Source organism: Juglans microcarpa x Juglans regia, chromosome 8S, assembly GCF_004785595.1.
Source record: "Juglans microcarpa x Juglans regia isolate MS1-56 chromosome 8S, Jm3101_v1.0, whole genome shotgun sequence".
Lineage (NCBI taxonomy): Eukaryota > Viridiplantae > Streptophyta > Magnoliopsida > Fagales > Juglandaceae > Juglans > Juglans microcarpa x Juglans regia.
The window spans coordinates 3,649,337-3,665,633 of NC_054609.1; the positions used below are offsets into that span (position 1 = coordinate 3,649,337).

Sequence of the window (16,297 nt, forward strand, 5' to 3'; positions counted from 1 at the left end):
GCCCTTAAGCTTCTGATTGCAAGAGGCCGGGCAATGCCCCTGAAATTCCACGAGTTGAATCTCATTTCTAGTTTGGTGGCAGTATTGACCCTGCCATTCTAGCCTCATCATCATTTGAAAACAGTTGTAAAGACTGATATTGAGGTAAAATACCAATTTTGATCTGTTCCACTTTCTAGTAAGGTGAGTATCTAGGCTTCTAGGTGCGTCTGATTAGTGCTTCTGTCTTTCTGTTCTTTGTTTGTTGTACCAGTTTTGCTATAGGCATTTCTTCTATTCTATTGCTGCCTATCTCCTTTTCTTTTAATATCCATCGTGCCAAGTCTTTAACAAGGGTGTCCTCTAGCTGGCTTGAGTCCTCTTGTCCTCCACTCTCATTTATGTTTCTTGCTTTTGGATCTTCTTTGTTCTCATAGTGTGGTGCTGAGTCCCTTTTAACATAAAAGGTTTCTATTGTTCCTCAGTGGACAGGACTTCTGGGTCTTTTCACATCCAAGTTGAGATCTTTCCATTCTAGAGCTTGTGCTTTTGAGATGAGACTTTCAATTTTTGGTTGGGTAGCCATTTCTGGATATGTTGGGGTTTAGGAAGGGGAATGACAAAAGGCTATTTGCATGAGAAGGCTTGTGTTGAAGTGAGAATGGGTTTCGGTAGCTTTCTGAGTAGAGGTTAACTAAGAAAGGTGGGTACAGGTTTTCTGAGAGGAAATTTTTGAGAAGAGTGAAATTCTAAAGGCTTGATTTTTAGAAGATGGACTCCTGGGTTAATTTCACTAAGGAGGGTTAAGCTCACTGGGGATAGGGGAAGAGCTCATCTTGGAGAGAGAGAGCTGGAAACCGGTGAAACTCCAACCCTGTTTATTAACCATTTTGAAGCTTTTGTAGGAGATTTTCCACTATTTCCATGTCCTCATTTCAAGAAAATTAGGAACATAGCAGGATACCTAGAATCAAAGAGGTAGATTCATTGATATCCCCCGAGTGACATGCAAGATTGAATCGATAGGCACATGTACTGTTTGCATGCACAAATGTGCAACGACGCATAAAGTTATATTTGAATTTGATCAATGCATGGGACTCACACACAGTTCTATCATTTTGGTAGATTGTAGATCAACGACACGTAAACCTACAAGTGCATGTGCCACTTTGATAAGCAAAAGACAACATACTTGATATTTTTCAATTTAGACCTTCAGTCCTACACTTGTTCCACTATTCACGCTTTGTTGTTCTTTCCTCCATCACTTTCAACCCTTAAAGCACCTTTTTCTCTGAACCTGGAGTTCTCAGATATCCCTAAACTTCCTAGAAAGATTTTTGGTTTTTCAGGAATCGCTTCGTGTTTTGAAGGAAAATTCCCACTTTGGCAATCTGGAACCGTTGGTTGACTTTGGGCTTTAAATTTTCTGCAGGTTGGTTTTGATTTCGATAGTCTGATTGGATTGTGGGTTTTCCAGGAGAGTCGGTCAATTTTTGAGAAAGTAAAGGTTGGTAGTTCCTAGGCTTGGTTAATATTGGATCTTTGCTAATGGGTTTTGGAATTAGAGCTGTAGGGAATGGAAGGCCGAACTTCTGTTATGGAAGGGGTGGGGTTTTGTTGAATGATAAAAATAGAGAAAATGAAAGAGGGAGAGATGACGAGAAGATCACGGAACTCATGTTCCCAAGGCTTCATGTTAATGATATAGAGAAAGGAGGGCCAAAAGCACCTCCAAGGAATAAGATGGCTCTCTATGAACAACTAAGTATTCCATCTCAGCGGGTATTTTTTTTTTTTTTAAAGAGACAAAGGTCATTTATCCATGAGTGACCCCCTCCCAATTTAATTAAACAAAAACTTTCACTTATGGCAAAGAAAAATCGTGGTAACAAAAAACACCCATACTCAAAACGTCTCCACTAATATCTAACATAAGGAATATCCAACCTGTCTGTACGTATAAGACCCTTCAATCTACTTGAACCAAAGTCCTTGCAAAAAAAATCTCAATTTCCACCACTTGCCCCATATTTAGCTAAAAAGTTTCGCTACCATATTAGCTTCTCTAAACACACGCTTAAACAATATTCATTGAGGATATAAGAGAAAGCGCTTCGTCCCAAAAATCCCACAAATACCAATATTTACAAGTCCTTGAAATAAACCATCTCATCATTACACTTGAGTCCAACTCTACTAAAACAGTTTGCAAACCCAACTGTTGACACAAATAAAGCCCATCAAGCATTGCTCTATACTCAGCAATATTATTTGTAGCCTAACCATACGAATGAGCAAAACACCCAAGAACCCACCCATTCGCATCCTGAACAACACCTCCCCCACCGGCCATCCTAGGATTTCCAAGGGACCCACCATCTACATTGAGCCTTGAGAACTCCCCTGTCAGAGGAGCCCAAGCAATCAACTTCAAATTTTTAACTTTAGTCGGCACAACAAGACAATTAAGCTCCCTTAACACTCTCAAATCATGATCCCCCACTACTTTAAACGTTTTCATGGACCCCGAGAAATCTACAAGAAAACCTTTTATTATCAGAATAATGTAATTTTATTCAAGTTTAGTACATTCCATCCGTGCTGCACATCAAGCTTTCAAAAGAGCCTAAGAAATCAATATAGGAATAATACCACGAAACCAATGAACTTGCAAGACTAGAGAAGCCTGACACCACCATATATTCAAAACATTTGTCCATACTCGAGCTTGAGGTAGTCGAATGCCAAAAAAAGCAGCAAAAAAGTCCCAAACCATCCTTGGTCCCTCCCCATCACAAAGCACATGACCCAATGTCTCAACCTTATTAGCAACACAGCAATGACATTTAGAAACTACTGAAATCCCAAGCTATTGGATAATGGCATCAACGTGGATAGCCTTTTGACGTGCTCGCCAACATAAAAAAGACATTTTCTTAGGAACATGATCTTGCCAAAGCCATTTCTTCCAGGGACAAATACTACCGTGTGAACGAATAATTTGTCAAGCCGACTTTATAGTAAAAACCCCATCCACCGTGTGCTTCCAAACCAGCATATCCTTTCCCTCCCGAACACGAACATTAGATTGAATGATTCTCTAGAACATATAATCATTAACCAATGGCCGAACCTTATGATACTTCCAACCCACCCCAGCCCATAAATCCTAGACAAGCAATTTATGATTTCCCACAACTGATAGAAAATCCACAATAGGTCCCTCACCAAGCCAATTGTCATATCAAAAACTTAAGACACCCTCCCGAACTATCCATTGTGACTTTCGTATGAGCAAAGGCAGCACGTGTAGAATTTCTTTCCAAAAGCAAGATCCCCTTGACCCCGCCCCAATTAAGGCAAGCAGCTCCTCACCCACATATTTTTTTTCGGAAGAAATCAGACCAAAGAGAACCACCTATAAGTAGCTTCCAAGTAAACTTTATAAACAAAGATTTTCGAACCTCCAAGAGGTCCCAAATCCCCAACCCACCTTCCTCTACCGTCAAACAAATACGTCGCCAAGACACCCATTTCCTTTTATTGACATCCCCGCTTGAACCCCAAAGGAAATTAGAAAAAGTTTTCTTCAACTTTGCAACAATTCCTTTTGACAAAGACAACAAAGACAACAAGTGGATGGGCATGCTATTAAGAACATGCTTAATAAGGATGAGTTTACCGCCAAAAGAGAGTAACTTACACTTCCATCCTGCCAATTTCTTTTGCACTTTCTGTAATAATGGTTCAAATATATGCAACCTCTTTCTTCCTACATGTATCGGCATCCCCAAATACACACAAGGCCATGCGCCTTTAGCAAACCCCGAAATATGTTTCAGTTGTATTCTCTGATCATAAGGAATATTTGAGGAGAAAAAAAATAGAAGACTTTCTTGGATTGACCAGTTGTCCCGATAAGCTTTCATACTTGTGATTTTGTGAATCACTCCCATCAAATTCCGAATAGAACCCTTTCCACCATTTGAAAAAATCAGCAAATCATCAGCATATAACAAATGCGAAACCCGTGCGCCACCATTTGAGTTAAAGTATTTAACTCGCCCCGACTGAAATGCATGATTAAGTAGGCGAGAGAGCAACTATTCTGACAATATGAACAAATACAGAGAGAGTGGGTCACCTTGGCGAAGTCCACGAGAAGGCTTAGAAAAACCTTTGCAATTACCATTCAGCTGTAAGAATGAGTAAAACTGGCCTGCTTGTATGCTTGGCTCGTATTTTATTTATATAGAATTTACAAGATACCAAAACAAAGGTTTACAGTTGTACAAGAAATAAAGATGGAAACTATACAGCTATGAAAGAATCCTATGTCAATGCTATTTACAGTAATGCGAGACTAACGTATGCTTAAAATAAGAAAGAAATCAGCAGCTGTTACATGAGAGATCTGAGGAGAAAATCATGGGGTTATGGAGTTATAGCTGATATGTTTCTTTATTCCCCCTCAAGCTCAAGGAGGGATTGGTCTTACGCAGAGCTTACAACGGTTTCGTAGGAACTTGGGACTGTATAAGGACTTTGTGAAAATGTTGGCAACCTGGTCCTCTCACCTGAGACATGTGCAAGTTTGATCACGCCACGAGCTACTTGTTCACGGACGAAGTGAACATCAATTTCGATGTGCTTGGTCCGATGGTGAAAAATGGAATTCTTTGCAATATTAATAGCACTCTTATTATCACAATTCAGCGTAGGAAAAGGAACGGAGTGGCCAAGACTCTTGAACAAATTGACATACCACATGAGCTCAACTGTGGTGGAAGCAAGGGATTTGTATTCGGCTTCAGCAGTTGATCTTGATACTGTGGCTTGCTTCTTTGCCCCCCAAGATATGAGATTAAGACCAATAAAAATTGCGAAACCAGTAGTCGATCTACGATCATCTCGATAACCTGCCCAATCCGCATCGCAATATCCTGCGATAGTTGTGTTAGACAAGATATACATCACGTAACAGACTCTGAGGAGTCTAGAGCAGTTCCGAAAGTATTGTAGAAAGTTTAGGAGAAATAGCTGTCATTTTATCTAGTTGATGTTTATCCAGTTGTTGTAACATTTAAAATTCTGTATTTCAAATGTTTTACCTTATCTATATATTCTCATATATCATTATAAATACAAAGACATACGTAGAGCTGAATTCAATTGAATCAGCCATCTCAATTCTTCTAGCTTGGTATCAGAGCCCCTCTGGCTCATCCCACCCAATCCTATATGGCCTCTTCAAGTACTTCCTCCCCTACTTTTGTTATTCCTAATATCACCTCATTGGTATCTGTCAAACTCGATGGAACCAATTATCTCAACTGGACTATTCAGTTCATTCCCGTACTGCGTAGCCATGATCTCCTGAGCATTGTTGATGGCTCAGAACCTTGTCATTCTCAGTTTCTTGTTGATGATACTTGGAAGACAACATCTGATCTCAATCCTACCTATTTACTATGGCAGAAAAAGGATCAATTCATTGTGGCATGGTTGAAAGCCACATTAGCTGAGAAGGTCTTGTCTACGGTTTATGGACATTAGCTAATGGTCTCTCCACATTAGCTAGTTGCAAGTGGACTGTTAACATAATGCAGACCAACATTGATAGTTCCTTTTAAGTAGTGAAAAATTCTTTTGGCCACAATAAGATGAGGTTCACAAAGAGCTTGCATAAACTGGCAGACATAATGAACAATAAAGGCGATGTCTGGCCTTGTGAGGGTGAGATATTGTAGTGAGCCAACCATTTGCCGATAAATAGTGGGGTCTTTGAGAGGAATGCCATCATTTGTAAAGAGTTGCACACCAGAGGCAAGAGGGGTTGAAACTGATTTAGCACCATCAAGTCCGAATTTCTGTAATAAAGAGAGTAGATACCGTGTCTGACTGAGAGTAACGTTGGTTCTATCCCGTGTGACCTGAAGTCCAAGAAAATAGTGCAAGTCTCCAAGATCCTTCATGTGAAACACTTTAGACATATGAGATAAAAATGTATTGATAGAAGAAATGGAAGAGCCAGTTATAACAATTTCATCAACATAAATTAAGAGAATAATAATATCCTTAGCTTGACGACGAAAAAATAGTGAATTATCATATGGACATCGTTGAAAGCCCATTTTCTGGATATAGGAGCTGAATTTCATATACCATGCTCGGGGAGCTTGCTTAAGACCATAAAGTGCCTTGTGCAGATGAAAAACATAGTTTGGATATTTAGGATCCGTAAAGCCAGGTGGCTGAGTAAGATATACTCTCTCTTGTAAGTCACCGTGCAAAAATGCATTACTCACATCAAGTTGTTTCAAAGGCCAATCTTGAGAAAGTTCCATGATCAAAATCAAGCGAATTGTTGCCGGTTTTACAACAGGGTTGAAGGTCTCATCGTAATCAAGACCCGGTTGTTGAGTAAAGCCTCGTGCTACAAGACGAGCTTTATACCTTTCAATAGATCCATCGGCCTTGGTCTTGCTTTTAAATACCCACTTACTACTGACCAAGTTCATATCATCTGGCTTGGGAACTAAAGTCCATGTGTGATTGGCTTGGAGAGCATCAAATTCGGACTGCATGGCCTACTTCCAAAGAGTATCTTTGAGGGCATGTTTGTAGCTTTGGGGCTCCTTCGGTTGACTGACCAGATCTGTCATAAAACAAGTAGGAATGAGATGCCTTGTAGCTAGAAATACCTTGGGTCTTCGAGTACCATCTTGATCTGTGTAACCATTGGATGAGTATGAATTGGTACTGCAGGCATGTGAACTTGAGGTGAAGAAGGAGAGGAGTCCAAAATAGGAGGTTCTAGTGCAATTGGCAATGGCACATCTTCTGAGTTGGTATTTACACGAGAATATTGGTCAGGTATTGTGTGAAGAATTTTGGGTAGATGTCGAAGTTTGAAAAACTGGACAGGGGAATCATAGGAATTTTGTTTTGTGGAGAAAGGAAAAGTTGTCTCATAAAAAATAACATGTTTGGAGATGAACACACGGTCTGTGATCAGATTTAGACAACAATACCCTTTGTAGTTTGAAGAGTAGCCAAGAAAAACACATCTAGTGGTTTTGAAATCAAATTTAGAACTGCCAAAAGGAGTTAAATATGGGTAACATGCACAATCAAAAATTCGTAAAGAGGTATAACATGGTGGGGATTTAAAAACGAGCTCATAGGAAGATTTGCCATGAAGAATAGGAGTGGGTAACATGGTGAGGTATAACCTAACTCTGATACCATGTAAGAATGAGTAAAACTGGCCTGCTTGTATGCATGGCTCGTATTTGATTTATATAGAATTTACAAGATACCAAAATAGAGGTTTACAGTTGTATAAGAAATAAAGATGGAAACTATACAACTGTGAAAGAATCCTATGTCAGTGCTATTTACAGTAATGCGAGACTAAAGTATGCTTAAAATAAGAAAGAAATCAGCAGCTGTTACAAGAGAGATCTGAGGAGAAAATCATGGGGTTATGGAGTTATAGCTGATATGTCTCTTCATCAGCATGACTGAAAAACTCGAAGAGGAAATAGAATTAAAAGTTAAAGACCTCCATTTTTTCGAGAAACCCAAATGACGTAAACCTTCCAACAAAAAACTCCAATTCACACAGTCATACGCTTTAGTCATATCAATTTTCAGCATGACATTTCCCCCTCCAGTCTTCTGATTCATGCCATTCACAAGTTCTTGAGCAATAGACATTGTCAAAAATACTTTGACCCCGAACAAACGTAGCCTGCTCTGCAGACACAATTTTTCCAATAATCGGTGCCAATCTAAAAACCATAATTTTAGCCATAATTTTATAAGCCACTGAACACAAACTGATAGGCCAAAAATGACCAAATTCCTCTGGTGCATCTACTTTCGGAATCAAAACAATGTTAATAGCCCCGAAAAAAGTAGTGATAGAGGAATACATTCAAAAACTTCATGGCCATATCAAGCAGGTCTTGCTTCACAATTTCCCAATGTTATATGCGGATGATTTGCACGGGTTTTCATATGCGGAGGAATACCTACTAAGTGCAGTACCCTAGAGTTGGCACATGCAGATATGCTGCTCCCTGGGGCAGTATGTATATTTGTACGTGGATGCTAGTTCGAAATCCTTCCTCTTGCATTTTGAACGCATTGTATATCTGCATCATGTGTGAAGGGAGCAGCATATCTGTATGTGCCAACTCTAGGGTACTGCACTTAGTTCTCATATTTCTGACTACTAGGAGCAACCTATTATGTTTAAGGGAATGGCCTTAAAATTGTACGTGGATGCTAATTTGAAGTCCTTCCTCTTGCATTTTGAACGCATTGTATATCTGCATGTGTGAAGGGAGCAACATATCTGCATGTGCCAACTCTAGGGTACTGCACTTAGTTCTCATAATTCTGACTACTAGGAGCAACCAATTATGTTTAAGGGGAATGGCCTTGAAAGAAACTTTCACTTTCCACTTCACATACCTCCCTCAATGCCCATTCATCAGGGTGAGAAGATTCTTACTCACCGGCCTGAAGGATCAAGTTTGAATAATTCATTGGTGCAACTCGAGCAAAGAAAGAAGGTTGGAGATGAAGATGATTTTATTGTTCCTGTTATTTGTTCAATCAGAGACAGAGCAATACTGTAGTGAAACTTAGAACGTTATTGATACTGAAAAATTCAGTCCCTTCTGCCCTACATATTCTAGTTGTTCCATAAAACACCAAAATGTTTGTGATTAGGATCCAAATTTGATTACGTGCCCTGGCCTGAATTTGAGACAAGAAGTCAAGAAGTGAGATGTGAGAATGAAGAGGTACCAAACTTGAGGGTTCCAAGTCATTCTGTAAAATCCACAACAGGTATGTCGACCCGAGAAAATATTGAAGGGCTCCTGAAGGAATCCAATGCAGCTCCAGATCAAGAGTATCAAGATTGTCCTATAACTAATATTAACAGTTCAGATGATGATGCTTGTTTACAGCAAGAGACTAGATTTGTTGAGCCTGTAAGGGATATAGACAAGGGAAATGTTCCTCGCCCAAGAAGCATCACTCACTCGGGGGGAAATGATGGCAGTCCCTGTGAGCGTGATAATGGCAGTGAATATTGTGGAGACCAGACCATGTCACTACAAATGGGAAATGTAGACAAAACTGATTATGTTTTTGAGATCCATAGTGGATCCTATACCAGGATTTGATATCTCTCCGGATGATGTTGTAGGAATAACAGGTCAAACATTTTTGGAAATCTAGAAGAGCGATTGTCAAGTAAGTCTACATTTATATTGATATCTACTCGAATACGTTGCCTCATGGTGGTCTTAAATCCAAGTATATAATGCCATGTGAAACTTCTGTCCTTTTTTTTTTTTTTTTAACATTAAAGTTGAAAGAATATCGGTAACTAATGAATGTAGCATCCCATGCTATCTCAGTTGATACGGAGAAACAACCGCCAAGAGATGATGTTAGAGGGTTCAAAGACATCACTTTCTCCCTTTCCATCTCTCTCTCTCTCTCTCTCTCTTGGGTGATGGTCAAGAACAACAAGTTTTGAGAATATTATGAAATTTGTTCCTTGTAAATTATAAATTAACACTGATTAACTCTAGGTTTTACTCTCGACTTTTTAGGTGCTTCTCTTTATGTCCTGTTTATTTGGGCAATGCCTATTATTTCTTATTAATAAATTTTTAACGACTTATAAAAAAAAAAGGATTTTGCTCTCACAACTTGCGCTCCCATAAGGGCAACTTCAATTTTTATTTCAAAGCTTTTACGTTTAGGATTCTAAAATTAAAGGAACTATCTTTCAGTTTTCCTGTATCCATTACCACTCTATTTTTTTCTTATTTTCCATTTATACAAGTCACGTGCTGATTAAACAATTTGTATAGGTCGTCACTGTTCTTGGGCTAGGAAATTTGTGATTGATTATTGATGATGACTGAAAAGATGTTAGGAAATTGATTTCCTCTGTTTGTGTATGTGATATGAATCGAAGAATATCTTATTTTTACTTCATTGGAGAACTAAAGTGATCATTATACTGGAAAGTGTGTACTGCTATCTTGGAAGCTTCTACCATTCAACATTATGAAGTTATATTTTGTCAGGTTCTGTCGATTTAAATCTTCATTAGATTTTGTTTGCAGTATGACATACTATAATGAGAGTACACAAATCCATTTGCTTTTTGCTTTTACTGAAGAGTTGCAATTCTGGCTTTGAGGGAGAGAGAGCCCAGTGTTCAGTTCCAAGATCCCTTCTAAAGTGGTATTTTTGTACATACAAATGCCCTCGATAATATTTTAACAGTGGGTACTGGATCATCTTACAACAGGGAGATGTGCTATCCTAATAGAGGTACTTTGCACAAGGCAACCCCCGAGACAGTGGATCTTCTCATTATGTATTGTTCATTCCATCTGCATTTTTCAATCAACCTGTCTCGGTTTATTGTTGCTTAATCCGACTGACCACTGGGGAACTTCTCGTACCATGACAATCGAGGGCATGGAGCAAGAAGAGGAGAATGTGACTTTGTAGGATCTTTGGAGCCGTTGTTGGATGGATCTTGGATAGTATTGACGTTGTGGAATTGTTGGTGCATATGGCTACAGACATATAATTTCTGATACGTAGTATTTTGGTGTTCTGCATTAGTGGTTCTTGTGGGGTTGGGATTCATATTCTTTTTATCTGCTCCCTAAGCATAATGTTCTGATGTTCTGTCCATTCAAAGAAAAAAAAAAAAAAATTGTACATGAGTACATGCAAATTGCAGACCTCTCCATCTGGCATTTCTCATTTAGTTTCAGGATTAAGATTGTATACTCAGAATAAAGAAGTGTATATCATGTACATTGTTTGAATTGCAAATTGGGTTATGTTGTTTCCTTTGTTTCCACTGATTATTGGGTATTAAGATTTGGCGAAGTGATTCTTATGGGGAAACCTGTAGAAGCATGGCTGTGCTAGTATCTCAATTTGAAAGTTTAACACGTACAATCATATTTCTGATGAAGATGTGATTTGGTAAAGTTGTATCCACTCTAATGATTATAGCAGATGACACTGGTGTGTAACGTTAGAAATAGGTTCTCATCATTGGTGAACTCAGTAGGATAACACATAGTTGTATGCGGAGATCCTTGTGTCTCTTCTTCCTTCGAAAATACAAATAAATGGAATAGAGTGGTGTTCACATATGCATGTACGGATGTGAAAATGCATTCACCTAAAATAGATGCCCAGTAAGCTTTGTATTTGGAGGGAGGATAAGTAAGGGACTTCTTAAACGTCATTTCAACCCATTAAACAGGTTACTTAATTAGTCTGTAATTGTACATCCACTTGTGTGGGTTGCTTTGGTCTATGTGATGGTTCTTCAGAAAATGTTATCTGTTGGTTAATGCTGCTTTAGTGCCCATTTGATTTTCTTGTATTACCTTTGGTTGCTTATATGTTTATGGAAGCTTCATTTGAAGAATATCGTTCAATTTAGTTCTTGATCAAACTCTTGTTGCTCTCTACAGTCAACAAGGAGTGTTTGCGGTGCAAGTATTTGAGTTGCATAGACTGATAAAGGTGATGTGGTCTTTGACCTTGTTAAGTAGCTACTTGTGATCTTAACTCCTTTGCATATTTATTTCATATTTTTTCATTCACATAAAAAGCATGTAGCTTAATTATTAATATGTGAACAACTCCAAGAATTGATTTCTGGATCACCACATCTTCTGCTTGAACATGGTGCTTTTCTAGGAAAACCTTCATTGAAGGGTCTGCCTGCAAAGAAACTTTCATCCAAGTATATTGTAAAACCACCATCACACATTGCGAAGTGCAAAGATGATTCCGAGAAGCCAAACCATAAAATCGAACATTCTGCAGAAAATGCAGTTGGGAAGAGTTCTGTGAAAAATGGCAGTCAGCCTTCAAGTTATGAAGCTTATATTGGAAACTCACTGCCAGCTCCTGTGGCTACTGATGATAAAATGGGTTCTTGGTGTATTAATCAGTCACCTGGGCATCAGTGGTTGATTCCCATAGTCTCTCCTTCTGAAGGACTCGTATACAAGACCCTATCCTAGACCTGGGTTTATGGGAACTGCTTATGGAGGATGTGGACCTTTCAGCCAGGTTCCCTTGACAGGTAACTTAATGAATTTAGCTTATTGGTTTCCAGGTCATCCTTGTCATCAGGGGATTGGAAATCCTCTTGGTACTCCTCTAGTTGGTCATACCTACTTCCCTACACATGGCATGCCGGTCATGCATTCGACCATGTCAGGTTCAGTTGTTGAACAAGTTAACCAATCTGCTGGACTTGGCTCACATGGTCAAAGTCAGTTATCAGGAGCTGGAGCCAACTTAAACATGCAGCATCAGACCTCACATAAGCCAAATAAAAAGAACGGAGTTATTTCACAAGTTGCTAAGTTTCAGGCTACTAAAGACAGGGAGTTGCAAGGAAGTACAGCTAGTAGTCGCTGTGAGAGACCTCGAGGTGTTGGGACAAGTTTCACTTCTGAGGGGAGAGATGCACTTCCACTTTTTCCTATTGCTTCAGTAGTCCCAGAGGCAGCTCCTCGGCCACATGAAGTTGACCAGTCGACACGAGTGATCAAAGTTGTGCCACATAATTCTAGATCTACATCTAAATCAGCAGCTCGGATTTTCCAATCCATTCAAGTAGAGAGAAAGCAGTACGACTCAGTTTAGATCAGTTTTGGCAATCACATGATCTGACCTTATCCTGTTGATATATGTAATGACCTTTTCTTTATTTCAGTATTGTAGCCCACACAATGTTGATATGCTTCTGGATGATTGCTACCTTGAATATATATGTTGTCTCTTTAATTTTTGTGTTGGTATGACATTTGGGTAGGGGTGGCATTGTTCTATGGAGAGGAGGATGGGCTTTCACTCATGAATGTGATATAGAGAGGAACTTGTAACTTGACCCTACTGTTTGGTTTATTTGTTGTACTCAATTACACTTTTAATGGTTGGATTTTTTTCACGTCCAAAATGATTTTCTTCAGTGTGCGCATCTAATCATCTCAACAAAAATTTGAATGAATTCTTCCCCTGTATAGGATATGGATCCATTTCTAATATTATTATACAGGAAATACTATTTATGCTATCATTTTGAGAGGATTTTGGGTAAAAATTCCCATCTCCTCGAGATCTTGAAGGAAAAAAGGTTAAAAGGATGAAGGCTGCAAAATGTTGCTGTTATGTACATGTTGGGTCCAAATGATTAACCATGGCTCTTTATTTATTTATTTATGGAAATTAAGGCCTCCTTTAGTTATACCGATGTACCGATGAGATGAGATGAGATGTGATAAAAATTGAAAGGTAAATAAAATATTTTATAATATTTTAATATTATTTTTGTTTTAAAATTTAAAAAAGTTGAATTGTTTATTATATTTTATATGGAAGTTTGAGAAATTTGTAATAATTATACTAGATGAGATTATATAGTTTTTTCATTTATGCTTTAATATAACGAAGATGAAATAAATCAAGTAAACTTCTATTCCAAATAAGAGAATAACACGTACTGTAACATTATATTAACAGTTGATGCATGGCTGCCAATTAAATAACACAAATGCCTAAACGCAATTATACAACTATTCAATAAAATATTATTATTTTTTAATTTATTTGATTTTTTATGTTGATAGGTTTGGATTAAAAAATAATAATTTAATTAAAGAATCATGTAAAAGTTGTAAATAATTGTGCATGGATAGCGAAAACAAATATCCATCACCAAACCCGCCTTAAATGCAATCCAAACCGGTTGCCAAGATAAATAAAAGGAGTAATACTAAATATAAGTTTAAAGCGTACAAATATTTTGAAAAGAGAAATGATTTGTATAAGTTTTAAATAGACAAGTCTCATACAAGTCTTTGTAAAAAAGTAGATTTTATTTTAAAAAAGTGTAAAAAAAACTATTATTTATTAGTAGGACCTATTGTTTTATAAAAGGCTTGTATGAGGCTTGTCTATTTGAGACTTGTATCTAGTATTATTCTTTTAAAAAAGAGTTGTGCTACACAGAAACTCTAAATCCTTACACACCATTTAAAAATATGTGATTTTATTTTTTTATCCTTATATTTTATATTTCAATTCAATATGAAATTTGAAGGTAAAAAAATAAAATTATATATTTTTAAGTGGTGTGCAGGATGTGAGACTTATGTCTAAAATTTTTTTTTGAAAAAATGAAATCTATAATAAAAAGGAAAGTCTATTAGGTAGCCCGATGAAGTAATACTCATAACCTATCACAATATGGTATGATATTAAAATTGTTTATGTAAGTATTCATATTTAATGACATGACATTTTACAATAGGTTGGGAGTAATGCAAAATTACCTAATAATTACTTAGAAATAATTTTTTCAAGTGGTTTCATTTTTTTTCTTCTTCCAAAAAGGTTACACAGGGTGTGGACACTCTAGACCTACACAAATTAATTTCCTAAGAAAGAAAAGGGTTAGTGGGATGCAATTGAGAGATTGGCAATCCACAAAGCAGCACATCCTATCCAAAATGCAACTTACCGACTCTCTACAAAAGGTAACCTTAAAAAATGCTTTTTTATTCTGCAATCTGTGAAAACCATTCTTTTTGTCCATAACATCCTTATTCAATAAAAAAAGTGTCTAAAAACGAAGTCTATTGCTGCCTTTAAATATTGAAATGAATTGAGATGAAAGTTGAATAAAATATTATTAGAATATTAATTTTTAATATTATTATTATTTTGAGATTTAAAAAAATTGAATTATTTATTATATTTTATATTAAAATGTGAGAAAGTTGTAATGATTAGATAAAATGAATTGAGATGCCCGCAAAGCCGAGAAGAATATTATTTTCTGTTGACATGAAACATGCAGCTAGGTAACATCACCAATCACCATTTACAAACAAATACCGATTAAAAATTAAATGAATCCTCCCTCCAAATTACAGCCAAAACTCTTAGAATAATATTTTTGGGTTGGAATGGGAAGTGAGGCGAGATAAAAATTTTGTGAATAGTAATGAGATAGTTTAAGTTGAGTATTTTTTGAGTTTTAAGAAAGGAAGAAAAAGTTGAATAAAAAATATTATAAAGTTAAAATAATATTAATTTTATTTAGAGATTTGAAAAAGTTGAAATTGTTTTTTGTTTTTTATTTTTTATTTGAAAGTTTGAAAAGTTATAATGATTAATTTGAAATTTTTGTATTTGAATTATGTTTGGATATACGATGGGATGAAATGAAATAAGATCAGATCAAATAAAAATTTTGTGTCTCATCTTAGCCCCCTAACTTGTAAACATTTCATTTCATTTTTTGGTGTAGAAAATGAGATATTGTGTACAAAAATATAGAATGAGAAAATAGCAAACTATCTCAAATAAAAGAATTCTTAAGGAGGAAACAAAAGGAAACCTGTAGTGTATACTGTATGCTTTTAAGCTGATTTATTGGTGTTGGGTACAAATATATGTTGCAGGCGAGGAAACAGCTACAAAAGGCTGTATGCTTTTAAGCTGATCTATTGGCATTTCTCAAACTATCGATCTGCTTGATGAAAGTTTTCTCTTCCCTGACTCTAGTCTCAATTCTAAAATGCCCTTCAACTTTTCTTCCGTCTCCTTAGGTTTGAATTCAGTCCAACATGTTTGGTCTGGCTTCAGAACTTGCTTGAGCCTCTTCATCTGTTTACCAACTCCATGTTGAGTTGGGTTTCGCCTTTTCTTCTTTGTGTTGTTGTTATCTCCAAAATCTTCAAAGAAATAGGAAAGGTCAAATTTCATTGGAATGATGAAAAGGGTCTCTTCATCGAGCGGAGGCCATGGAAGCCCACAGATTTGTTCTTCAAGTTCATTGATGTTGATCAGCATGTTGCTAGGGTTTTGCCTTTTTCAAAGAGAGTAAACTTGATGTACCAAAAGAGAGAGAGAGAGGGAGAGAGAGGCGTGTTGAATGGAAGAGAGTTGGGTTGGAAGAATGTTTTATAAAGGACGTGAGGGGTTGAAGACTTGAATGGGTCATACGTTGTGTTCTTGGCAGTGGTAGCCGTGACTTGGGAATTAGGAATTAAGAACGCTGTTGACCTCGCTTTTGCTGACGTGCCACACGGTTGTAATGTAGGAAAATAAAGTGAAAAAAAAAAATAATTATTTAAAATGACATGTCATTTACAAAGTCTTGAAGGAAATTGGAATTTTCAATGACTCGATGGTAACACGTTATCCGGTAAAAATG

At 37.1% G+C, this 16,297-nt stretch overlaps 1 protein-coding gene across 1 annotated transcript; it reads left to right on the plus strand.

Moving 5' to 3' along the window:
- The first annotated feature begins 1,533 nt into the window (after positions 1 to 1,533).
- Positions 1,534 to 12,720, plus strand: LOC121244830 (protein EARLY FLOWERING 3-like). Its single transcript, XM_041143045.1, is given in 8 exon segments — positions 1,534 to 1,767; positions 8,406 to 8,529; positions 8,731 to 9,160; positions 9,162 to 9,224; positions 9,226 to 9,261; positions 11,532 to 11,608; positions 11,710 to 12,077; positions 12,079 to 12,720. Coding segments are annotated over 8 exon segments (1,974 nt in total).
- Positions 12,721 to 16,297: the final 3,577 nt, after the last annotated feature.